This window comes from Ostrinia furnacalis, unplaced genomic scaffold (assembly GCF_004193835.3).
Source record: "Ostrinia furnacalis isolate ACB-3 unplaced genomic scaffold, ASM419383v2 OfSCF0932, whole genome shotgun sequence".
Classification (NCBI taxonomy): Eukaryota; Metazoa; Arthropoda; class Insecta; order Lepidoptera; family Crambidae; genus Ostrinia; species Ostrinia furnacalis.
In genome coordinates, this window is record NW_021131171.1 from 1,101,681 (window position 1) to 1,129,629 (window position 27,949).

The 27,949-nt window shown below is 35.3% G+C and overlaps 1 protein-coding gene across 2 annotated transcripts in view; it reads right to left on the reverse strand.

Annotated features, from left to right (window-relative positions):
* Positions 1 to 575: 575 nt before the first annotated feature.
* The window catches only part of LOC114350651 (uncharacterized), a 51,750-nt gene continuing 24,376 nt past the window's right edge, over positions 576 to 27,949 (reverse strand). For both annotated transcript variants that reach the window (XM_028301519.1, XM_028301520.1), the window contains exon 2: positions 576 to 2,447. In XM_028301519.1, coding sequence (XP_028157320.1) covers positions 1,986 to 2,423 — 438 coding nt within the window. In that variant the 5' untranslated portion in view covers positions 2,424 to 2,447 and the 3' untranslated portion in view covers positions 576 to 1,985. The remainder of the gene's footprint in view (positions 2,448 to 27,949) is intronic.

Consider the following 27,949-nt stretch of genomic DNA (forward strand, 5'->3'; position numbering starts at 1 on the left):
GCCACTTTGGGTGTCACGAACTATTTGACGCTGACTGTACAGCAATCACATTAGGCCATAGATTTTTGTTTCAAAATAGCATCTATTTTGACGTCATAAGATGCCATAGTGTATAGCTTGATGCTGCCATCTGCATCTTCGTCTAATAAAATAAAATATACCTTTAACATTTAAGTTCTTATACTTTAAGATATTGTTGTGTACATTTCTTAGCTATACATGTGATGTATTAATTTTGTTATTATTATAATAATAAATAGGAATGAATTTGTGCAGGCGAGTCTTATCAAAGGACATTTTTAATTATTTGATTTATGATTTAAAAAATCTATTAGATATAAATTGAAGGAATATTATGCGAAATTATTTTTAGATAAATAAAGTATCTGTAACATTAATTTATTTAAAAAAAATGATAGAACATCTGTCTGCTTAATTAATATAAAGCCTGTTGTCCTTTGTTTAATTTCATTATGAACTTAATAAATCTACTACTTTTATACAAAATATACTTTTATACATTTTAAATTTAATCGGTGTCCAAAATCGTCCTCAATATCATTTTTACAATTAAATCAAAAGATATCAAAGTCAGTTCATTTTCATAATTTTAGTATTAAATTCTTGCTTATAAAATAAAAAAAAACACATTTTTTAAACAATCCAGTTCCTACATAGATGATGTTTTGACATTCATAAATTAATAATATTCATAATCTAAATCTATAAAAGATTAATAAATTAAAAATATTACGGAATGAATTATGCTCAAGACTCATCAATCTATAGATTTCAGTTGAATATTGAAATTCAATTTTCATATTCATCATTTTAACTTCAGCCAAAGGATGTCCACGGCTGCACATAGCTTCGCCCAAAATTTTCCCTATTGACCGGTTGGTAGGGTTTATTCCACTTTGATTACCTGGATTTGATTACCAAGGTGATCAAAGTGGACTCAAGGCGACACTGTGGTGTCCTTTGATCACCTATGGATAAGATCACGTAGGTGATCAAAGTGAACTTCTTATTCATAGGTGATCAAAGGACACTTTAATGTCGTTTGGAGTCTTTAAAGTGGAACTTTTGTAAGTTTTTAAAGTGGAATAGACCTACAAAAGGATAAAAAATCTGTCTTAAATTAAAACTGGAATTGAATCTAGTTTTGAGCATCATTTATTAAATGACGGGCCGTTTATTTATTTCATAGAATCGATTTTACATTACTCGTACAAGTATCTAAAAATAAATCTATAAGCTACGAATAATAAATAAGATACATACAATCACTAACTAATTTCACATAAATCCATTCATTCTTGGTATCCATTTGCTATATTTCATATTCAATATAGTGGCACATTTATCACTTATTGATTACATAAACTTGGTCATGGAAGGTGGAAAGGATGATAGTCTTTTTATCCAACTGCCTTAGAAAGAGTACGCTTTTTGAGCCTTAATTGGGTCCCCCCGTCGTAGTAGTACGAGTAGTAGTGTAGGTAGTACGTTTTCAAGTATTTTAAAATTATGATAATAAGGGAGGATGTAGGATAAAATACATAATTTAGATAATAATAGGACAAAATATAATTTAAAACGAGCATCTGCGTAAAAATAAAATAATAATATTCATAGTTATTAGAGTTTTGGAATTCTTCGGTATAGTCATTACATTAGAAGTAAAGTATGTATATTCGATAGGTACAGAGGGGTTCGAAGCGTATTTCTGGTGTCTGAGATCATTGGAACACAAACTCTCCAGTGGGCATCTTGTACCGAAAATATAGAAATTTTGAGATCCCAGAAAATTATACATAAAAGCCTCATGGCATCATAATTTCTCGTGCAATTTAATGCTTAGATAAATATTCCTGTCATCAATTTAAAGCCAAATATTTACTTGTAAGTACACAAGGCCTTACTGGAACTTTTGTTGTAATTTTCTTCGTAAATAAGTTCTTGTGATTAACAACAGCTATTTTTTACAGATCTAGTTTGCGTTTAGCGCTAGTGTCAGTGGGACTATTTTCCCTAGACCTTTTCCTAGTAGGAGTAGGGGGTTCTTTTACTGCTGCTTTAGGAGCTGGAGTAGCTTCAAGCTGCATTGCTGCTTCTTCTTTAGGTTCATTTTCGTCTGACTTGTTTTCCTCGTCTGTCTCATCGTTTTCATCCGTGTCTGTATCATTTATTACGCCAACCCAAACGCCGTTTTCGTTTTTGCCTTTCCAATAGACCGGTCTTTTGCCGGGTAAGGGGGCATCATTTTCTGTATCATAGTTCCATTGCTCCTTGGCCCTTTCTGCCTCTTGTTTGTACATTTCTTGGAAGACGTTATTAATATTGTCTCGTTTACCTTCGTCATCACCTTCTGATGGGAAGAGACAGCGCCTCACTGGGTTGCTTGGCGAGATTCTACGCATTGTTCTTTGGTTGAGTGAGGTAGTCTGTAACAACGAAAAATAAATAAATAAGTAATTTATGTACTGGTTTTGACTTACGCTCTAGTTCAAACCCACTGGAAAAATCTGTCAAAAGTGATATTGACCCAAGGGCATCAGTCAAAAGTGGTTTTGACCGATTATGCACTGAGTTAAGCGCTAGAAATATAGAGCACAAGTTACATGTACCTACTGTTTACATTTAGGCATTTAATTGCTAGTTGAAAAAAAAAACCTCAGAGGGTAACAATAAGTAGTCATTAACCTTTGACGACAAGAAAAATGGCGTACTCGAGTTGAGATTAATAAAAAAATTGTGATTAAAAATTTTGCAGTTTGATCAATGTAAGTCAAACATGCTTTTTTAACATTCAGGTCATCCAGATGTTGCAACAACAAACGCCAGAATCAGTCCAAATATTATTATTTCCCGGAGTAAGTGCTAAAATCATAAACATCATTGTTTTGGGAATCGCTGCAGTTTTCATACATAACAGAACGTCAGTTTTGTTAGCTTGAAAAAATAAGGAATGAAGCTTGTCCCTATTGTACCTACTTAAAGTTAATGAAAATTAGCAGAATCACTAAGGTCGCTGGAAGAACCTGGATGCGGGCAGCGCAGGTCCGGTCGCTATAGAAATCTTTGGGGGAGGCCTTTGCCCAGCAGTGGGCGGTATTTTGGCTGAAACGAACACTATAAGGCATTCTACGTGCTTAGCGGGACAGTTAAAAAAATATGAATAGAGATGGTGGGACTATTCCCACGGACTCTGGAAAACTTGTCCTGTGCCAGTTAGAACTATTTCCAATCCTTTTTCCTACCCCATCGGCCAGTGGGTATGCGCAAAGCATTTTCCGATGAAAAAAGGGGTTTTTAAGTGCGGTGTGTCAAGACTTTCGTAAACATAGTTTTTTTTATGCAAGCCAAGGCAGTATTTGACCGCAATCGCACCTGGTGTTAAAAAGTGAGATGCAGTCTAGTATCTGCCCTGTGAGTGTCTATTCACTCTCGCCTTGAAAAGGCCCGGATTATAGTGTTCAGGAAAGACAGCAGCCGGCAGCGAATTCCAGTCCCTAGCTGTTCGCATTGTAAAAGAGTAAAATTAAACGACGAGTTTATTAGCAACTCTGTAGGTAGCCTTTCTGCTACTGGTGCACTCAGCTAACAAGGCTTTGACCGGCGGTTAACGCGGATTAGCGCAGTTAGACGTAATGCGTACAGTTCCGTTAAGCGGTGGTTCAACTTGCACGCACCTACTAACTAGCTGCGAAATATAGGAGGTTGGGATTTATGCCAAGTATGTTAGGTAATGGTGGGTGGTAATTTAGTATATATTATAGACAAAGTTACATAGAAAGGATCCAAGAAGGATCTAATCCACAGAAAGTTTTCCACTAGGATCTTTTCCTACCTGAAAAATATAAATAGTTTTACGACCTCTTTGGTATATTAAACTCAGTTTTGGCATTTTTTGGATTGGATCCTTTACATGTGTATCTTAGGCCCGTACCTATTCACGAACGATGCTTATAAGTAAAGCAGCAAATCGAACGCACAGCGTTGAATAGAGCTCTGTGATTGGTTCGCGTGTCCCTGTGCGTCCACGCGCACTGTGAGACCTCATAGTAATGTTTGTGAATACGACTTTTTGTTTGTTTAGATCCTGGACAAAGCGGGATACAGAATATCATGAAAGAAAACAGGCGCTGAAACGATCCACGTATTATTGTAGAAAAATGCATTTAATTTAAAGACGGCTAGCCAGTTACCGAGCTCGAATATTAGAACACAATTATTTCTCCAATTATATAAATAACTGTTAAAACACACTGCTAACCCATTACCTCCATCCATCCGTGTCTAGTTACTCAACGCAAAAATTACAAAATTACAGCATTCTATAACAATAAAATTATTTTCATCGTTTCAGTTTTTCATTTCATTCACATTCGGAGATCTCGGAGCATGCAATCTTCATGTCAAACCACCCAAGCATTGCATAGCAACAACACATAGCAATTAAACATAAATATTAATGAATTTCCACTCAAATCTTAGAGCAATTTGCATTAATACCACTTGATGTGATTATGCGTTTGAAGCGGAGAAATTATGAAATTTTGTACGCTCTTTTATTTCTGATTCGTATATGAAAGTCGTTAAATAATGGTTGTTAAGAATGATTTAGGATTATTGCACATTAGCGTTTTGTCTGTAGGTACACACGCTGCTTTTCGCATTCAAATAATAAATATTTCTTACATAGTATCCGTACCTAGTATATGTTTTAAGAAAACACGAGTCAATAATGAATTTAAAAATAGTTCAAGTGGAATTTCAAAGTAGATAGTTCAAAAGTATAGATTTTACTCGTGTATTTGCCTTATTATACGTAATTGCACACCCAAAGCTTGCAGTGCGGTGCAAAATTATGGTGCACACAGCTAAATCAGTGCTTACTGCAAGCTTCCTTGGTTTTTGCCCCTTTGTTGGACACCATAATTGAAGGTTCTCATGGGTTGATTTTCTAATACTAGGTATACTTTATGCTCCTTTTTCTAGAATGTTTTGGCTTAAAAACTCAACCGTAGCAGACCATTACTATTGTCGATTTTAATCCGAGAACGTTACATTACTGGTTAAACTGTAATTAAAATTAACCGTTATAATATAATTTGCACCATATTAAAATACTCGCAATATTGAGTTTACAATTATTGAATTTACTTTACAATGAAACAAGGCATTGTACAATGAAAATTACTGTTGCTCGGTACACATACATACAATCCAATAATTAATTAACTTAAATGTTTTACAAATATTTTTCTTGAAACATTACATTGAGGCTTTGTCTTTGTTTTTATTTATTTATCATAGAAAACCGACAATGTATAGTTGGCTCTTATTTGAAATCAAGTCCAATTTAGGTATAGTTTTTGTCTAAATCTCAGGAGCATATCCTTTGTATTTCTAGAACAGCAACGGTAGTTAGATTTTAAAAGTGCAACAGCCGTTCTAAAACGGTTTGCCCAATTAAAGACGTTTATTTTCGTTGGAAACGAAACAGTTCCACCAATAAAAGGGTGACATAAAAGATATTTCAGTCTACACAATAGTCGCGACCTAGTTTAGCTAGAGTTAACTAACAATGTAGGAAAATCCAGTGGCATCAGTATAGTACTCGTTTCACCAACGCGACTAAAATACACTGGTCATCACAAAAATCGACCCTCCCGCGACAAGCATTTTCAACTTTCGTATTCCCACTAATATTGGCACCATTTAAAAGCCTAGTTCTAAACTTCATTCCATTAAAGGAAAGGTTTTTACCCCAAAAATGTGTCTGTAGAAGAATCCAGAGTCACTTTTTCAAAAAATAAGTAGTTACGCTTGAGTCAACTTTTATGGCTATAAAACTGTTAAGTTGGGATTAATCGCTATCAATCTGTTAAAGAGGGCACGTGAGATCATTATTTGGTTTTATAACCATAAAAATTGGTCTAATTGATCCCAGAGGTGAGCCCAAAGTGAGGTATTTTTTCAAGTCACATTTATTGTATACGTTAATCGTTTAAGAGCGTTGTCACGTTTTTCATGCAGAAATCGAGAATTTGGCAGATTTCGAAATGATTTTAGTCATATAATTTATTGTTATAGCTTCTTTTGACTTATATCATCGTAATTATCATACGTTTTTACGGAATGTCTATTGACAAAATCTCGTTCAAATTGGATTTTTGCCTACGAAAACAGCGAATTTCGAAAGCCCGATTTCCAGGTAACTCGCGAAGGCACAACTTTGAACTAATATTACAACAAATTTATTTCTAAGTAAGAAGATAGAATGTATTCATTAGAATAAGCATACCCTGAAGAAGAAAGTGTATTGAGAAAATTTTGATGTTTAATTCATTAAAATGCATTTTTATCATGTCTAAGATAGTCAAAATTCGAGAAAATTACTGCAAGAAAACAGGTCACATCTCATAATCTAAAAGTCATTTGGCAACATAAACTACTTTATACTTAAGAAGAAACATAGTACTATTATTGTGTGAAAAAGAAAAAATATCTATCTTCAATCTTCAAATGAAAAATTAATTTGAAAATACTATAAAATCGGGTGCATCAAATGGCATAAATCAGTCGTGCTTTGGCACTCGTAGACGCCGGGTCTATGTCAGTTGACTGCCCACTGACGTATATGCGTCACGCGTGATTTTTTCGTAAATTGTAGTATGATTGAGTACTTTTGATCCGCAAGTATTTTTAATTTATTTGTTTAGGTAAATCGGACTTGTAATTTCTTTCTTTTCAAACTTTTTATTATTTTACTTACAGAATATGGGTAGAATAGATAAAAGATATTATTATGGTATCTGTTTGGTCAGGAAAAAATAAATGACTAATAAAAATTTTAACAGGGTGTCAAAACATTAGTCTATGCTATTGTGTTTCTACCAACATAAAATATACTCTTCCTTACTAATAAAAGTTGAATAGCGTCTGTATGGTCACACAACGCTTCGTCATGTTTTTCCGAAAGTTCAATTACTGACGACTGAATGAAAGAAATTGGTGCGTAACTATTCATCTGATATTAAACGTTTAGTAATAAAGGGGTAGGTCAGGTAAATGGCAAATCCACCAGCGGTCGCTCGATGACACTTAGACAAATAGTTTTATAAAACGTCAACTAAGTTGGTTAGTTATTTGTATTGTAGATACTTATATAAATGAACGTATAAAATGAGATTATTTTTAAAAGTACAGGTACAGGGTGGAAACGATAAGTGATTTCACTTGATTTTTAATTATACAAGATATCGAGAAACTGTTTACTGTTCCTGTAACAGATAAAGGGGACGGCATTAAGACACTCAGAATTCTCAGAAACCATTGATTTCGTGTTTGTTTGTAACTGTATTAAATGTATGAAAGCTGGAAATATAGGTTTTTTGAATAGATTCAGTTCGTTCTTAAACATATTTATTGATGCCGTTTGCTAGCACTCATGTTGTCTCATGAAGCACTTTTTCAGTAAGTAACCATTTGTTCGACATCTTGTATACCTACTATAAGAAATATTCGAGTGAGATCACTTATCGATTATTTTCGTCATCCTTATTTGTATTAAATTTAATTAAAATACACTAAGGCTGAGATGCACCACCTAACTTTGACCCTAACTGACAATAACCGGTGTTTTATGTTAGACAGATTTTTGACATCCAAAATTTTGATGTCAATGTTAAAGTAAGACGGTGCAACACGGCCTAACAAATGTTAACAAATAACTGGACTATTTACTCGTTATTGAGCACAGAGACACAAACTTGGTTATTTTTCCAGAAAATTTATATTTAAGTGCATAAAAATGGCTTCATATTGCACGAAATTGGCAATAGGTGGCATAATAATGGTTACTTTTTTAGCGCCTAGTTTGAAATGTGATTGAACGATGACAACTAACAACAGTTGTCAGTTAGGTAAAATTTTATTTTAGTTGGAAAAAGACAAAAAGTGGTAAATGGGTTAACGTGCGGGGGCTGCAAAATCATGTTGTGACGTCACGCGCGAATATTGGAAATTTTTGAAAATTTTAAAAAGTCCGTAAACTTCTCGAGGCTCTATCTTCGGTAATACTGGATGGATTGAGGTGAAATAAAAACTAGTGTAATGTGTGTGATCTAAACTTTAAATTAAGTCATAATTTAACTTAATATTACAACTTATGCGTGTTGTCCATTATCTATACTAATATTATAAATGCGAAAGTAACTCTGTCTGTCTGTCTTGCTTTCACGCCTAAACCATTGAACCGATTTTGATGAAAGGATGATGGGCACTTTTCTATGGAATCTGGGCGTAAAACCAACAGAAATGTAACTACTATTATTTGTTAGGAACTTAGGACTTAATATCGGAAATATATTTTCATATAAATAACTACCAAAAACTCCCGGGTTTGCTTGGAAATTGACATAATGTGTAATAGTAATAGGTGCTTTATTGCGCAAACAAAAAATATTATTAATTAATATACTTTTCTACTTACATTTTGAATACATTAAGTTATTTATCCATTATTATGTCCAACAGTTCAGGAGTGGGGCCAACAAATGGTATATTTAAACCATGTTCTACATTATAAGCGTAGGACCATACCTAGGTACCATTTAGAGAAATGACATGAACACAGTCATGTTTCAATGGGATTTCTACGATCACGAATCGATTATTAATCGATATTTCCAAATAACGATTTATCGATTAACAATTCGATTAATCGATTGTTAATTCAATTCCTTATTTTCAGCAATATAATCGATTATTGCAATCGAATAATCGATTATGATTTATTCGGTATACATACTTACTAAATCGATAGTAAGATATGATACAATACTCTCAATATGATCGATAAAAGCAATCTAATTGACCTAATACTATTTTTATTACCCTAATGTGATGTGAAATACTATGGAAACTTTGCATATTCAACGACCTCTATCTCCGTATCCCCGCGTATTTCAGGATTGTTGTCGTACTATGAAATGAAGTACTAGTATTAATCTTTAATTTAGTATACTTTTTGTTTCTGTTGGTTTAACGCCCAATATGCCCATCATCCTTTAGCATAGAGATAGTTTGAGTCCCGGGAAAGGACATAGGATACTTTTTATCCCGGTTTTTGAAACAGGGACGCGCGCGATAAAGTTTTTCTGTGACAGACAAAATTCCAAGCGGGCGATGCCGCGGGCGGAAAGCTAGTAGGTACCTATATAAAATAATAAAGAAGTGCTAATATATCTTCCAATTATGTAAACAGAGCTACATTATGATTCAATGTTGAGAATTGAATTCTCCAAGACATTCAATGTGTTCCATTACTTTGTGTATGTTTCTTGTTTGGTCAATACAATGCGCATGTTCCTTCCTTGAATCAACCAAACCGCATGTACACAAATATTATTCCTACCTTCAGAGAGTATTACGTAAAAGCGGTCGGTCTGACTGAGCTGTCAAATGTCTTTAAAGGTCTATTAGGTATTAACAAAACAACGTTCAAAACTCGACGCAATCTCAGTTAAATTTAGATGCAATAAATGTTTAAAGCCTCACTCCAAGCTTGAGGTTGAAACGAAACTTGAGCTTCTTCCTGTAGTGATTAAGTACAACCAACACGATCGGAGGAATTAATCATTACTATCATCACCACTGTCACTAGTATATCTACTGCAGAAATAGGTACAACCCTCTCCAATTTACAACAATTCGGAATATTTTTGCTAGCTTATTTCCTTGATTTCTACCAAAATCCATTCAATATGGGTAATCGAGCGGCAATTGCGAGTCGGTAGACGTAGTGCAGGTAGGCCTCCCACTAGGTGGACCAACGTTCTGGTGAAGGTCGCGGGAAGTACCTGGATACCGGCAGCATATGATCGGTTGTTGTGGAAATTTTTGGGGGAGGCCTTTGTCAATCAATACAAGATGTTATTTGGCTGAAACGAATGAACGAACGATGGGCACAATAATGGAAATGACACACTAAACTATGTAGAGTTCAGTTTTACACGATCAATATTTCTTGTTTTTCCCAAGCCAAGCTAAATAAAACCGTACGTCGTTCCATGAACGGATAATTAAATTACAAGCCGATATGCTAGTAATAGATTTATAGAGATTCTAGGAAACCTAATTAGGTCGCCGCCATGGTGTGGCGAAGTGATACACTTATATTAGAATCGAATTAACTTGTGTTTTGTTTTGTAGAATGAAGAAAAAAAGGAAAGCTGAAGCTTTTTAATAATTTCAAAATTTTCAACTTGAGTTCGGATCCAAAATTGACATGATTTTGTAAAGTCTGATATAGAAATACTATTAGAGTGAGGCTAATTATATCTCTGCTAACAATTTTAAGCTCATGTTGTAAACTTACTGTTTTGTATAGGCAATTAGTAATAAGCTAAAATTAGATATTTTTTTATTGTGTTAACAAAGGTTATTTCATCAAGTGATATTAAATGAAGTGAAATCAAAGTATCTTAATATGAACCCTAAATTCGAAATAATAAGTCCTACATTCATTACGGAAAATTCACATTTTATCTATACTGGCACCTGTACCTATAATGCACACCCACAGTCCCTTGACCCTTCGAATGGCTTTCAGACATGATATAGGAATTCAATAAGAAAGGATATGAAAATCCTTTCCTTAAGAATGTAAAGCACGGATCGAATATTGACTTCGTCATATTTTTATGAAGTTAAAAACCTGAAATCAATATGAAAGATCTGCTTCAGAGAAGTCTAATGTTAGCTAAGGTATTCAATGAAAAGTGAAAATATGAAACGTAAAATATAAAAGAAAACAAAACGAATTACTTTCTTACGTTTCGTTATTAATTTATAATCGAAATCTTATTTTGACTTCAAAAACCCTCCTTTTCAGTTTGATTCAATTTGAAAATTTGCAAGTAAAAAAGACTTGAAAAATAGAATTCTGTTCTATTTTTAGCGTGTCCTTTATCACACCTAGGTGTTTCACCACAACAGATTCTTGTAAATAATTTATGAGGGACAAACCCTGTTGTTTTATGGTCCCGCAAATGCTCGCTGACAATACACTGCCGATATGCTGGTATTGAATAAGCTAGAGATAACAAAGTTTCCAGTTATGAAGTTAAGTAAATCTTTGGGTTCGATGAACTGACATTTAAATAGATAGCTTGTTGTATGTATGTAAAGTTAACTTGGTAATGTAATAAATGTATACAGGAGTATTATTTTTATTTAATAGAGATAAAATAGGGTGTTACCATATGTAGTGACTATATTAGACAGCTGATGACCTCATAAAGGTAGCAGGAAGGTTCTGGATACAGGCTGCTACTAATCGGCCAATATGAAAATCATTGGATGACGCCACTGGGGACGCTTGTGTTCAGCCGTGGAAATCTTATGGCTGAAATGATAATTATTAAATGCATTCCAATGTACCTAGATGAAATGTCTTGATTGATTAAAGATACTTAACCTTTAGCTACTGAGGTGGATTTAATTTCACGTAAACACTGACGTGGGGGCCTGAGAGGCCCGTACATATGTGTGCTTATATTAAAAAATATATAATCTTTTCAGGGTTTTATGTTTAATAATTATTAACAGTGGTTATATTTAAATACAATAAAACGATTTCTATGTAAATTATTTGTTAATAAGTACGTATTATTTCAATATTTAGAAAACATGTAGCATTTTTGGCAAAAAACTCATGAAATCATGATTCACAATGTTATCATGAAAAATATTCATAAATTCAACAAATCAACTTAAAATCTTAATTTTCAATAGTCTTTTTAGCTATTGATAAATCAGTAATCCTAATATGAAATAGGGGGAAAAAAATTACACACATCGAATAGTGCGAATTAAACACAGTCTGGATAAACTTGCTTTGCTCAGTGAAGGAAGCCATACATATTTTTAAAATGTAGATTTCATTTGAATCTTCAAAATACATGTATGGCACTTGGTTTCATCGTTTAAATCTTGATAGACAGGTACAGGATTATCATTTCCTAGCATACGTGCCAAAAACTACTTTTCTTCTATTTTTCGTTAAATGCTGGTTATTTTTACTTCCGAGATACCGCTTTCTCTCGGAGGACGTACTGTGGGCTCCACATTATAGATTTTTTCAAATTATTTCAAGAAAAGACGACAACTAAATGAAAACTATAGACAAAAAAGTTACGCCAATACTGAGGTGGGGGCCTGAGAGGCCCACAAGAAACTTTAAAATTAATTTACCTACTGAAATTGCGCGTGCAATCACGTGCACCGTTGTTGACAGTCTCGGCGCAATGAAACTCGAAGGTACCAAAAGATTCGGGTGTGTCGTGCACGTGGGAGAGGAGAAATTCAACAATTTGACTTTTGCAAGGCCTGAGAGGCCCCCACGTCAGTAGTTAAAGGTTAAAATAAAATCTTTCGACCGTTCCGTAATTAATATATCCTGGTCTCACATACAAAGGTTAGGAAAATCTTAATAAAGTCCCTTTAAATATACCAATTACAATTCCGCTGATGTCGCCACCCTTTTGGGTCCTGCTTACGACTCAATTATAAGGTCACATTGTTCCAGGTTCGTTCCTTTTGGGTACACTATATTTGCTTAGGCTGGCGATATAAGAGTTTGCTTTTAATCATATTGGGGAGAGTCATAGAGCCATAATAAAATTGTGCCAATTTAGAATAATGTTTTCATGAACCCTTTTAAATTGATAATTAAATGTAAATATACTCAATTCACAAAATCAATACAAAATTCTCAGAATTTTTCTAGTCTGTTTGTATCACATTAAGGCCTTGAGTCATCTGTTTTTTTAATACTTCTAGTATGTTATGTATGTACTTTAAATCGAAAAAAACACGATCGTAAAAATTGCCTCCAAAAATTAGTCAATTTAAACTTTCTAGGAACCACTGATTCCCAAATTGCATGATCGAAACGCCACAAAATATTCCAATCAACCTAAAATCGAATGATAAATCGAACAACTACGACATTCGATGTTTACATTCGCCGCCAGCTCGATAAGAATCGAGTCGATACAATATTAATTAAGCTTTATTGGAGAGCTCGCTGCAGCCGATAAGGTAGCCTTGTATTATTTACAGTGTGCACGTGTCCTTACTGTCGTTACTAAGGACATTAATACATTTGTTATTTTCAGAAACAAATAGGTTTTCATTTTAGAGACGTAACTTAAAGTTCCAAAAGTTAGATGCAATCAAATTGTGGGGTTACTTTGGAAACTTATCAATAGGGAATATGCAAGTTTTTTTATTTCTCACATTTCAGTAGCCTTGGCATTATCACATCAATCAGATAAGATATTATAAGTACATAGACGTCATTGGTCATGTTAGAACGACACGCAGAGTCCCATACAAGTTACTATGGACATTAAAATTTGACGTCACGCTCAGCTATCGTATTTCAAAATCGTTGATTTTGTTTGCTCGATTGCATTTTGCGGTCAATTTCTGCAAAGGCGTAAGAATCACTATCATAAAGGTAGATATTATACTATAGTCCCGAGCAAGCCAACAAGTGGCGCAAACGTTCGCTGAGAGCATGAATAAGGGTGTAATTACACTAGTGATTAGTCGCTGTAGTCGAGCTGGTCTAATTACCGTACTTGTACACCTCGTATACGTCTTCGTTTATAGAATTACGGGACTCGCCTTGGTTGTATTATGAATATTATACAGTGATTTACGTGCTTATTCAGTTTTATAAGTACGAGTTTATTTCCGTAAGTACTTTAACAGTATTAATTTGTGCTTTTACCGAAAACAGTAGAGTTTGATGTTCAATTTCCTATAACTTACAAGCAATAAATACGAGTAAGTACATAGGAAAGTGTTTTGATTGAAACTTAAATGGCAAGTAACTGCGTAAACTTGTGGGATTTGAGCCTTGTTTCTGAAGTGATAATTACCTACATCAGCTCATGGTCAGCTCAGGATGAAATTAATAAGAAAAGTACGTACTTCGTGTGTTGAATAAATTCTAAAAAATATGTAAAAAAATATTATTCAAATATACAAAAAATAAGATCCAAAAAAACCGGCCAAGTGCGAGTCGGACTCGCGCGGTCCAAAAAAACCATACAGTCCTTGAGCGAATATTTTCTTCCACGTATTCATATTTGCCTACCAATATGTACTCTCATTTTACTGGCAAGACCTTTTTTGTTCGATTCGTTAAGCATTGCCACATCCGCTGTTTTCGGAGAGGAAAGTGAAATGTTTTCCGAAGGTATTTCGCCTTTGATGGAACCGTACCAACCGGAATTGCAAGCCATTTCAACTAACGGAATTTCCGAACGTAATTTAAGGACTGAAAACTTCCGGAAAAGTGGTGAAAGTGGGTGTTTTAATGCCGATCACGATTGTTTGCTTGATTTTGGATTTATTCGCATTGTCTAGACCACAGATCACAGAAACTAAAGGGAGATGTGACAAGGGGGCGGGGCCAGTTTCGAGGCCCAAACACAGAAATTGCTCGTGAAAGCAATGATACCAGCAGCGACGTCATGATGTAAACAGCTTACATTGCTTGCCTAGTACCAAATACACTCGACATCAAATAAATCGCACCTCCCGCGACAAGCATTTTCAAACGTATGCATCCCCACTTCCCACCAATATTGGCACCATTTAAAAGCCTAGTTCTAACCTTCATTTCATTAAAGGAAAGGTTTTTACCCCAAAAATGTGTCTTTAGAAGGTTCCAGAGTCACTTCTTCAAAAAATAGGTAGTTACGCTAAAGCCAACTTTTATGGCTATAAAACTGTTAAGTTGGGATTAATCGCTATCAATCTGTTAAAGAGGACACGTGAGATCATTATTAGGTTTTATAACCATAAAAATTGGTCTAATTGATCCCATAGGTGGGCCCAAAGTGAGGTATTTTTTCAAGTCACATTTATGGTATATGTTAATCATTTATTAAGAAATTAAATGTGTTTTTCTTTAAGGATATTTATTAGGCTTTCAAATAACACCAATATTGTTGGGGCACCATGATTGTGTCAGAAGAAAATCGTTAAAGTTCGCGTCGCGGAAGGTGCGGTTTATTTGATGTTGAGTATATTATTCGAACGTTGAGTACTGATACCACAGTGGATAATAAGCACATATTTTGATTTCTTTGTGTGTGTAAATTTCGAACTCAGCGCATTATTTGGCATCTCTCTATATCTCTATGGTCTAGACTCAATGTGAACTTTTTCACTCATAAACACCCAAAGAAGGTGCTTCACTCTTGGAATAGCATGCTGTAAGTACTTTGCTAAGTTGGAGTAGCAAAAAGAGCTGACAATAAGGAAGAAAGGTTCTCGAGTGGGCTTCCCATCATAGTCGGACAACGACCTAGTTTGAAGGTGAATGGCCCTCTCTAACCAGAGGCAAATGGAGGATTTTGCCTTCACTCCCCAAGCTGGACAGACGGGTTGAAGATATTTCTACTAGATATTCCCTTAGCTACCTTAAGCCTAGGCGCAGACCACCAACTTTTAGTTGGCCGATAGTTGGGCCCGACGCTAATTTGTATAAAGAATCGGCCGATACAAATCGGTGTAATGTGCGAACTTTTATACATGCACAAAATCAAAATCAATCAAANAACGCTCTTAAATCGTTTATTAAGAAATTAAATGTGTTTTTCTTTAAGGATATTTATTGGGCTTTCAAATAACACCAATATTGTTGGGGCACCATGATTGTGTCAGTAGAAACGAGTTTTCCTGTAAAACGTAGGTGGGCCGATTTTTGTGATGACCAGTATATTTGATAAAAGCTATCATCATCAGGCCTTTAAGGCTGAGTTGCACCACCTAACTTTGACCGTAACTATAACGGTAACCGGTGTTTTTTGTATGGAGTTTGGTAGATTTTTGACGTTTGTCAAAGTTAAAGTAAGATGGTGCCACCCAGCTTTAGTGCCCTGATACAAACTGCCCTGAAGTCACATGAGTTTGAATCTGACCATCAGTCCACGTGCAACTCAGCCTTAGACTCGTCCTAAATGCTTGTCCCACCACCAGTTCGAGACAACATAATATAATCCACTGGTTCTTAGAAGTGTTGAGAGAAACTCATTCACCTTTACCAGCCAGTCTTTTATAATGGGAACAGCTAGGGGCCGAAATTCGTTGCCTGCTGCTGTCTATCCCGAAAACTATAATCCGGTCCTTTTCAAGGAGAGAGTGAATAAGCACTTACAGGACTGATATGTACCATCCCTAGACAGCATCTCCCTTAAAATCAGGTCCGATTGCGGTCAAATGCCTGCCTTGTTCTGTATAAAAAAGGCATGTATTTAAATGATCTTTTTAAATTAGCAAAAACGGCGAATAAAAAAATTTAAATGGTCATCTATTTTAATGATTGATCCTCTTTCTTTGAGACATAAAATAAATGAAATCGATCGATATTTTAATCTCTTTTGAACTACGCAAAAAATAATTGAGATGTAAAAATTATATCTGATCGTTACTTGTTGGTCCTCAAAAATAAAAGAAATGAGCACCAAATATTCAATATTGTGATACTTTTTTAAATAATTCGATTTGTATAAATTATTTTTTGTCTATATCAAATAATCTTCAAAATAATTATGTTATGGTACTTATTTTTACTAAGTTGTAGTCAAAGAATGGAAACTATTTAAAGGCACTTGATGCTCAAAGATTTTTTTTAAAAGCATACTTAACACGTTCACACTGCGTTATCGGGTCGAATTGACCTTAGGTGCTGGATGCGTTGGTGCGGGATGGATATATTCGGTCTCTTCAGTAGTACGAAAGATACATATTGTTTTGCAATTGTTTCGTCAAACACAGTAAATATTTGGAAAAAAAAACTTATCAGGTCCTTACGACCCGATGTCGCACTAAAAGTAAACAAATATCGTTTAATGCTTTTATCGTGTCTAATCGACCCGTTGACAGATGACTTTATGGTCACTGATCACGGTCGAGATCGGTATACTAAGAGAAAATCAACCTTGCGATTTGAAAAAAAAAAATAAAGAGGTAAAAATTATGATGTCGGGTTTAGGGATGACAGAAGTAAGAAATTATTTTACATAGCGCCTCTAGTCCCAAACTAAGCAAAACTTGTAATTTAAATAAACATGGCAATGTACTATTCTGCTTGCTTATTGGCCGCTAAGCCCTTGGCCAACTCAGTAACCAATGACGGACGATTGTCACTCAACCAGAAAGTACCGCGTAAATTAAAAGATATTTTTTAATTAAAAATATTAACCAATAATATTTTTAGTTAGATCAAATATATTTTAAAGTTAAGTTATGCATAGATCGAAATGTATTTATTAGGTGATCAATATTAAAAGGCAAACTTGATATAAAAATCATCAAATTAACAAAATTAAAGATCAATAACTAAAAAAGAGGATCAAATATTATTTTTGTTTACCAAATATTAAAACAGTATGTTAAACATAAATATTATGTTACCTTAAATGAAGATCATTCATAATTTATCCGTAGATCAACTAATATAGACCCAATAATTAATATAAAGATAAAATATAATAAAATACATCATTTATTTTTAAAAGTGCACATACAAAAAAGATCAATTAGTTTTTAGAGGATCAAATAATATTGTCCCTATAAAAAACCTTTGCTAGCTTCTCAGATTGTTTGTCCACGGAACTACTGTCCCATTGTTCAGTGTGCTGTCTATATTTAGACCGATACGTCTGGGACAGATGTGCTGAATTGCAGCATGCACTTTGTGCTCGTCTTGACGATTGTGTTTTGTTTGTTTTGTTTTATTTGCTTGTTTTGCATTGTTTTGTTAACAGGTGGATACCTAATCATCAATTTGTATGAATCCTATCCTACTAAATTACAAATGCGAATGTTTCTGTGTTTGTTACTGTTTCACTGATTTTGAAAAAACTTTACAGTCTGTAGGTACCTATGCATTAGAATTACACATAGGCTTCTAGATTTTTGACAAACTGAATGTCACGCGTGAGTGTGAAGCCATGGGAAAAAAACTAGTTTTAAAGTTTCTAAGTACATAGTCTTAGATAGAGAGAGGGATTGCGGGTAGATATCAACAATTTGTTAGTCTTATTTTAATATTTGTGTTTGTTTAAAAAATCGAATGCAAAATAAAAAAACCTTTTGATCACAACAATGCGAATGTCAGTAATTCTTACATAATTTTTAATGTTGTCAAATAGCTTATTCAATCAAACTGCCATTAGTTTTGAATGCCAAAACTGACCTATACTTGATAGCATCAAAATGTACTGTTAATAAAGCTATTCACAGTCCAAACTGTGTCTTAATAGGCGTAAAAAATGACAGAGGCCATAAAAACAGCATTGTTACAAAAACGTTACATTTACCAACGTAACAAGCAATTTCGTTTTGTTACTACAAAATCTAAGTAACGACTGTTAAAGCTCGTTATTTTCGTAGATAGGGATCTATTTTTAGATACTTACGAGGACTGAAAACAAAAGGAATTATTGCTGAAAGATTATAATGACGACTAAATTTTAAATCTAAGTCCGTTGCATTATTATATTTACTTATCAAACAAGAAGGTAACGATAATATTTGGCAGGGGAGTCCTCCAGATAAATTTTTGCTCATAGAGTAATATTTTCTAGCTAACGGGTGAACTCCCTTTGATACCAGCCAGTTTAGTTACAGAATGAGAACTGAAAACTATCTGTGTTTTGATTTAATAAAATTTAATAAAAACTATCCGTTAAAACTATCGAGAGAAAAAAAGTATGCAGTCTGCGGCTAGGCTAATTAAACGAAAAAGTTTCGATTTCAAAAAAGACAAAATGACATCTGCTAAAATTTAAAAAAAGAACGTAAACTATTTCATCAGTCTGTTGTTTTTATCGAAAAGGTTTTGGACCTCAAACAAAAGACAAAATTAAATCTGCCAAAATTAAAAAATAAAACAGAACGTAAACTATATGAGCAGCCTTTTGTTTTTATCGAAAAGGTTTTGACCTCAAACAAAAGACAAAATGAGTAATATTAAAGAATGAAAACTTTTTAAGTCCTATTTTTTTTATCAAAAAAGTTTTGATTTCAAACAAAGAATTATTCAATTTCTCCCTCGACTCATCAATATTCAAACAGGGCGTCGTTATAGGGCCTATCTCCATCTTTACGCGCATACGCACGTTACGTACAACTCGCCGGGATACGCGGCCGTCCGCGACGTTACGCGATGAGCTATGCGCGTACGCAAACTGGGAATGCATTAATTATGTTGCTAATGGGTTTTATGGCGAAGTACGCAGTAATGGTGCGACCACACTGAGTACTGTTACGTGTAATGATTTGAAATGCTTGCGTATTACTTAACGAAGCTCAAAACTTCAATTTTAAGCATAAAGTCAACCCATTAAAATATTTTGGTATTTAGAGACATACCTATCTCAAGACTAAACCTATGACTGAGGAATTGAGATTGAATCGAGTTTTAAGATTTGTTTCATCAATACGACAAGAACTTCTATTTCTCTCTTATCAGTGTGCCAAAGAACCAAACAGAACTTTAAATGTCATGCAGAAATATGTTAGGAATTAGAATCAGTTTGTAAAATAGTCTAACTACAGAGAACACCTTTAAATCTTTGATGTCAAAATTTATTTTAAGTTTTGCAGTTTGTTTGTGCTAATTTTGTTTTATTGAATAAATTTATTATTATTTATTATTATTAAAATTATTTACAAACAAATTAGTAAAACAAAAAATAAAGTATCGAGCTTTCACGTAGTTTGTGAATGTTCGCAGTGTTGGTTCTAGTGTGGAGGCACCTTACGATCATTAGTAGGAAGGATGTCAAGTAACCTGGTCTATGGGATCATTAAGGTGGCGTATGGTGGAAGATGGATAGTCTTAAATTGTCACAGAATTGTATCTGATGGAATTTTATGTAAGTTAATGAAGGCTTTTTAATGAAAACGTTTTAATTAAGTACATTATGATGTTTAAGGAGAAACATTAAGGCTGAGTTGCACCACCTACTTTGACCGTAACTTTGACGATAACCGGTGCTTTTTGTATGGAGTTTGTCAGACTTTTGACGTTTGTTAAAGTTAAAATGAGATGGTGCAACCCACCCTAAGTGAAGTGAATGATGAAGGTCTTTAAGATATTTTAACCAAATTTGCAAAAGATAGGTAAGTCCACAATTTGTCCAAAACATAACATTTTATAAATAAAAACCATGGATCAAAAAATATTTTACTAAATTTATGTCTTTTAACTTAAGTTATATGTATATTCCTTTTTATTGTATATCTATTAAGAATTTTATTGCTAAATCCTTTCGATAGTAAACTGAATAGTATTGAAACTGTAAAACTTTCCCCACAAAAGCGGTTTTAAGAGTAAAAGTGCGCGAACGCAGAAAGTTATGGTTTTATTGTAGTTTCCTGGCGCGCAGACTGTGACGAAGGTACAGGTTAAAATAGCCCTGGATAAGGTTGTCACCAACGAGTCCTTGGAAGCAAAAGAATAGTCATCATCATAATTTCAGCCACAGGACGTCCACTGCTGAACATATGCCTCCCCCAATGATGTCCTGATTGACTGGTTGGTAGATATCGCTTGTTGCATTTTCTTACAAAACTTGCGCACAAAAAGCAAATCTAGTATGAAAATCATCAAACTTCTAATACTCGTAACTCAGTTTAGACTGAGTTTAGAGGTATCCATGCCATAGTAAGTTTGGTTTATTACACTATTTTGTAATCAAAAAACAAAGTTTGGTCGATGGCCGCGCGAAAAAAAAAAGACGCCACTTTCCATACAAAATCTGGCATTGCCATTTGGCATAGAGATATTTTGAGTCCTGGGGAAGGACATAGGATAGTTTTTATCCCGGTTTTTGAAACAGGGACGCTCGCGATAAAGTTTTTCTGTGGCAGACAAAACTCCACACGGGCGAAGCCGCGGGCGGAAAGCTAGTATCCCGTAAAATAAGGTCCCATCCATTCCTACTCTAAAATTAATTCAAATTGGTGAAGGTGTTTACTTTAATCAGACAGTTTTTCGCATCTATGAAGTATAGATTTTCTGATTTTTGATCCACATCCTTAGCGACATTCATGCGTAATATAGGTAGATCCTTGAACGGTGCATTTATCTTTCTCGCACTTCCCGTTAGCAGCTACGTTTGAAAGGGAAGGACAACATCAATGAATTTGTACACCAGGGTAATTGTTTTCTATAAATACGAAGTTTCATCTTTGTTCCTAAGTCTTTGTTAGGGCATGTACAGTGGACTTTTTTTTAAGTCATTTTAATAAACAACTTCAGCTTTCAGCATTTCAGTCCAAATATTGAAATTCAGTCAATGACATTATGCTTTTGTACGAAATTAGGTTTTGATCGCCATTTCATAATACTGTCGTTGTCGTTGTCGTTCAATGCTTGAGTCAGTTTCTGTTAATCATTATCATTTCAGCCATAGGACGTCCACTGAACCACCTGAACATAGGCCTTCCCTAATGATTTCCAGATTGTATTGATAGCGCTACCAGTTTCTGTACAGATATAGCTATTATTTAGTGTGAATTAATTGTATAAGTACTGAAGGGTAAGGTTATGTATGATTCTATCAAATAATTATAGTAACTATTGTGAACTACCACGACTTATAATTGTTCACAAGTAATCTATACATCTTTATGGCTATGAACTTTAGAATCCAAATAAAATAATTAAACAATAATCGGTTTGTTGTTTAATATGCTGTAGGGAAATTGTTGTAGCTAAAAGCTACGAGTTCTAGATTCTGTCCGCAGGTTGGGCAATAAAAAATACTATCATAAAGTGTAAGCATTTGCTTACTTCGTGCATGAGCAATGAGAATGGATGTTTGTATTTTCCTGCCTAGCCTGCTTTCTACGCAAAAGATCATGAAACGAAAAAACTTAATGGATTATTAAGCCTTTATATTTTTTTATTAAAAATAACTAACAGTCCCGTTAAGTACTCGTGGTAAGCTAAATGCTTGTGTTACAATACTAAGTATGCGTTTACCACAATAGTTCAGAGGTGGGGTTTGAATCAGCGTCTCAAATATGCGTTCACCATAATATTTCAGCAGCGGTGAGATATGAACCAGCGTCTCAAATAATTTCAGATGTTGTAGACCAAACCATCCTATATTGTATGAATGTCAACTCCAAAAACAAAAGTACACCAACAGTTTCGGCCAAAGGAAGTGGCAGTTAACAGCGAGGGTGGCGCACGCGCGGATGCGGCGACTGACGCTTGCGCTTCCGACCCGAACTCCTACAAGTGCACTGTCGAAGGATATTGTCATTTTATCCTGCCCACAGGTGTAATTTAAAGGTAGAAAGGTGAAGTCTGTAATAGGAGATCGGGCAACAGTCAGCTGGCAAAACGTTGTTTTTTCATAGACTCCGAAAATGTTTGAATGTAGTTCTCTTTCTTTTAAAAAAAGTTTTGAGTAAAATTTTTCTATCTACAGTACTAAGAGTACTTTTCCTTCAGGTGGCATTAAAAAAATCCACCCTGTATAGTAAGAGATCGAGAAAAAGTCAGCTGTCAAAGTGTCATGTCTCCATAGATTCTGTGTGCCGTTTGACGTCACTTAAAGGTTCTGTTTTTGAAAGCAATCAAATGAACCTTTTACAACTGTCAAATGTCAAAGGACGAAATTACGAGTGTAAGCTGCTTCTTGTGACCAAACATCTAAAAAAATAGCATCATTTATAAAATCATATTCAGTTTTCGTTTCAGTAAACAGACCTAAATCCGACCCTTGAGGGAGACACGTCAAAGAGTCCAGCTGAAAACAAAACACAAACGACTCTTGCGCACAATTAACGGCGCGTTCAAAAATAGAAGCGCATTCAAACAAACGCATCAAATCAGGGCCAGCACTTGTCGGACGCTGTGCAGGGGCAATTTGAAAATAGAACAGGATCACCCGCCGCGTGCGCATGGAAGATGACCGTGCACTTGTATTGCATACAAATCTGACGCCCGTATTCACAAACATTACTATGAGGTCTCACAGTGCTCGTGGACGCACAGGGTCAAACACGAAACAATCACTGAGCTCTATTCAACGTTGTGCGTTCGATTTGCTGCTTTACTTAGCAACATTTGTGACTACGGGTGTAATGATGCTTTGTAACTTCTTATCAAATGCTGAATCTATGTAAAACTTTATAACTCAAGTTAATTCATTATTTATCTTAAATCTAAATCCCCCAATATTTTAAAATAATAAGGCCCAGTTTCCACCAAAGCGAAGAGGTGACGTAGATAAAACGAAATTCGATTGGTTACACACATCTTCTTTCCTCTCGACCTTGGTTATTATACCTAAATTAATAACCTTAATATTAAACTTTAATGCACCCAAGGCGTCTTATCTCTCTCTCCAAGGCTCTGACCGATAGGATTAATTTGACTTTTAAAGGACTAAACCCCGCCCGAGTCTGTAGCCAATGTGACAAATGTTATGGAATCGATAACGCGATCGTTTCGCTTTCAATTGGCTAAAAATTTAACTGAAAACATTTTCTTATACGAGAATTAACGGTAGGTAGTATACGTCACTAATTTTCAACATTTATTTCAATACTAGCTTTTGCCCGCGGTTTGTCACAGATCGTCATAAATGATAGTCTATATGTTATTCTGGGTTAGAAACATTAATACTGTAAAGTTTCATCAAAATCCGTTCGGTAGTTTTTGCGTGAAAGAGTAACAAACATCCAGACATCCAAACTTTCGCATTTATAATATTAGTAGGATGTACTTTACAGTTGATTTCAGACTTATTAAACCAATACATATTATGATTGACATTGTTATTATAAAAACGAGTAATGACTATTAGCTTTTCAATTATTGTTCAATTAAAAAATAAACAGCAACGGTACGAGCACATTATGATCATCCACAATTAAATTTATAATTAATTAGTTTATTAGACGTGATCTCTTGTATTATCATTATGAACGGTATTCTGAAAATTAATTTGCACGTTTTAATCTTTCTGTGCAATAAATAAGATAGGTATTTGACCGCATTCTACACCTGTGTGTTGCGGTACCCATAGGGTGGCAGATTCATAATCATTATTTCGGTATAGTTGTTGCAATTCACGAAGGCGAGTGAGCTTTACATGCGTGGTGGCTCGCTACTGTTCGGTTTCAAAAGTTTTAATAGACATTACACTATCGTTATGTGCATGTACACGTACACACACAAGTAAAGCTCACTCGCCTTCGTGAGTTGCAAGAACTATACAGGACGTCTACTGTCGTAATTTGAATTTGAATTTGAATTAATAAGCCTAAAATTACATTTTCAGGATAAGTTTCAGCAAGCTGGTTCATATCTCTATAACTGGTATGGAATTGACATGGATTGGACACAGTGTCTTTTAGACGCTAAGTTTATCCAAAGTAATATAAATGTTACTACATCCAGCTTGGCGCATCATGTAAGGAACATTTTGTTCATCGATCATTTCAAAAGTTGCGCAAGTAAGTAAGTACCTATGCGTGCGCGTGCGCCTATTTAAATCATTTACCCAGAAACTGAGTTTGGTGCGACGCGTGTGTGTTTATTGTCTACTTGCCGTACTGAGAAGTCGTAAACGTGTAAAGCTAGAAGTGACCGTAGAAAGCGCATTAGAACCATTTGCGTTGATGCAAGTCAATGTTAACGTGATGGTTTATTCATGGATAAGACTTTATTTGTAGAGTCGGTACTTTGCAATTGATGATTGGTCAACGTAAAGCGCATTACACATTGACATAAATGTCGGCAACTTTTTGTCGGCGGCCTAGTTGGCGGCTTCACTTATTACAAGTCGGAAAATTTGGTCGGCGACATGTCGGCGGCTTGAGATGAGAAAAGACAATGCCGGAAATTGGCGTCTTTTTTTTTTCGCGCGGCCATCGACCAGACCTTGTTTTTTGATTACAAAATAGTGTAATAAACCAAACTTACTATGACATGTATACCTCTAAACTCAGTCTGAACTGAGTTACGAACATTAGAAGTTTGATGATTTTCATACTAGATTTGCTTTTTGCGCGCAAGTTTTGTAAGAAATTGCAACAAAATAGTGGCATTGTATGTGTAAACAAACAATACCATCCATTATAGGCTCCAGACATCAGTATGGAGCAGAATCAGCGCAATAAAAAAATAGCGCAATATTTTGTTGCAATTTCTTACAAAACTTGCGCACAAAAAGCAACTCTAGTATGAAAATCATCAAACTTCTATTGCTCGTAACTCAGTTCAGACTGAGTTTAGAGGTATACATGCCATAGTAAGTTTGGTTTATTACACTATTTTGTAATCAAAAAACAAAGTTTGGTCGATGGCCGCGCGAAAAAAAAAAGACGCCACCTTCCATACAAAATCTGGCATTGCCATTTATTTGGCAGTCAGCATACAAGCACGTCACTACAGGTCGAGCGTCGCCGGGCAACTGAACTGAACGCAAGCGTACCCAAGCCGCCAACATGTCGGCGGGTAACACGTGCGGGCGCATGTTGCCGACATGATTCTTTTCATACAGGCCGCCGGGTTGTATCCGGGCTTTGTCGGCGGCCCGGCGGGCTCAGACTATACATTTTTGTTGTAACTATTATACATTATATCTATCTGTATACGATGCCACGGTATTTGAGTGAGGAGAGTGCGTGAACTTTACCTGCCTAGGTCGCACTTATATTTGATTTGAAAAAGAGGCTGACAAAGGTGAGTTTCTTTCGCCACTTCTTCTCAGCACCAGCCCATATTATGTTGTCCCGAAGTGGTGGTAAGGCACCAGCTTTTGGGACGTGTATAAATTCCCTGGAACCTGGAAAGGACCTATGTACTGAATAAACTATTTGATTTGATTTGATTTAGCTAGGTGAGAAAATTAGAACGTCCAAAAGATGAATTGAATGTAAAAAATCTACATATCGTAATAAAAAAAAGTATTATTGATTGAAATTGTATCCATTATTAAGCTTGACATGCCCAGATCCTTGCAATTTCGTCAGTTCATTGCACATCTACATTTTTGTTTCAAACGTGTCCTTATTTCAAGTGAGTAAGCGTTTGTCTCGTCGTGTCCAATTGGACAAGTTGTCCACTGGATATGTAAATTGGCCGAAGACAATATCGAGAGGGATGCCGTCAGTCCACCAAGCCGACAGCATGCGGGCGCTAATTCTCCACGATATATTTCGATTAAGTAATAGCCATGAATTGGCCTCCAATTTATCAGTTAAACGTTATTAACTGACATTTGTCTTGTTTCCATTGTTAATCGGTGTAGATTGTTATTTAAGTTCTTGTTTAGATTTTTTACGCTCATTGAATGCGTCTGTGGTTTCTGTATTGGAGCTATTGTTAACACATTAAGATTTCTGTGCGTAACGTTTTTTAAGAACACGAAAGTTTTGTTGCTACTAACCAGCCTTGAGCTATAAAATTGTGTTCTTTAAGGCTGAGTTACACCACCTAACTTTAACGGTAACTATGTATAACGATAACCGGTGCTTTTGTATGGAGTTTTACAGATTTTTGACGTCTCTCAAAGTTAAAGTAAGATGGTGCAACCCAGCCTAACTGATAAAGTACATAAGATCATTGTTTTGGATTACGTTATTTACTAACCCGAATGTATGACTGAAACGTATTTGTGGCTCGTACAAAAAGGTTAAGTGGCTTAGTTAGTGTCTTATGACACAGGAAAACGTCTGTAATGCTTATTTCACCCTTATTTTTTCCCTATTCCCAACCAATGCGCGGATATCCTCTCATTTTAGAAGTCACCAACATTTTACAGTTTTTTTGCCTCACCCATTGAAATTGTAGCCTCATGAACCATACAGGAGCAATCAGCCGAGACGATCCTTTGTGACCAGTTTGTGAGTTTCGCCTCACAGACCATGGACAATGGGAGGATATGGTTGAGGATGAGCGGACGAGTTGGCGGCCATCGCTATTTTGGGGTCCGATTGATTTGCATTTAGAATCTGTTGAAGACGATATGGTTGACATGGTATTTCACGAAGCGGATAGTTTATTAATCGGTAATATTGTCTAAACATAAAAAGAGTACTTATTGTAGAGTGTTTATTTGGTAAGGTAGAGACATCTTGGATTTCAGACATGAAAATGATCACACTGGAAATCTGCGATTGATTTGAATTGACTAAAAGTACCTAATAATTTTTGTTGTAAATTGACGTAAAAACCGTACCTGAAGAAATGAACCCTTTTTTCCTGCCAGGTAAAAAGTTAAGAGTGTCCAAAGTAGTTGATGGCTAAATAATAAATTTCAAGCAGATTAACACAACGAAAAATCACAAATACAACGACTATTACATTGAAAAAGTTTCCGAGTGTTCTTCAAAAACTGTACCTTTTCTAAGCGTTACTCTGACACGTACACTACACAGAGACATTTAATTGTTCCAGAGACAATTGTGTAATTAATCCGGCGGTGTCCCCGCATCCTGCACGGCCGGCGGCGCCGAGCCACCCGTGACGACGCCATGGTCCTTGAGGATGCGTTTCCCCCGTCGCTTACAGATTTAGTATGGCTACTAGCATAGAGATATAGAGAGATGCCAACTAATGCGCTGAGTTCGAAACTCAGTGCCGCATTAGAAATTCACACACGCAAAGTAATCAAAATATTTGTGCTCATTATCCACTGCATTATCCCTTTCAGCACAGAATAATACGAAAGTGCGTTCGACTTTAAAAAAATCTAGTGAATTGGTAAATCAATTTTACCGCGCCAAGACGCTTCCGATCGATCGTACGGTTCGATATATTTGCTATTTTTCATACAAAAACTTTCAATGGCGTTCAGTCGGGGCTGTGTTGAGTGAC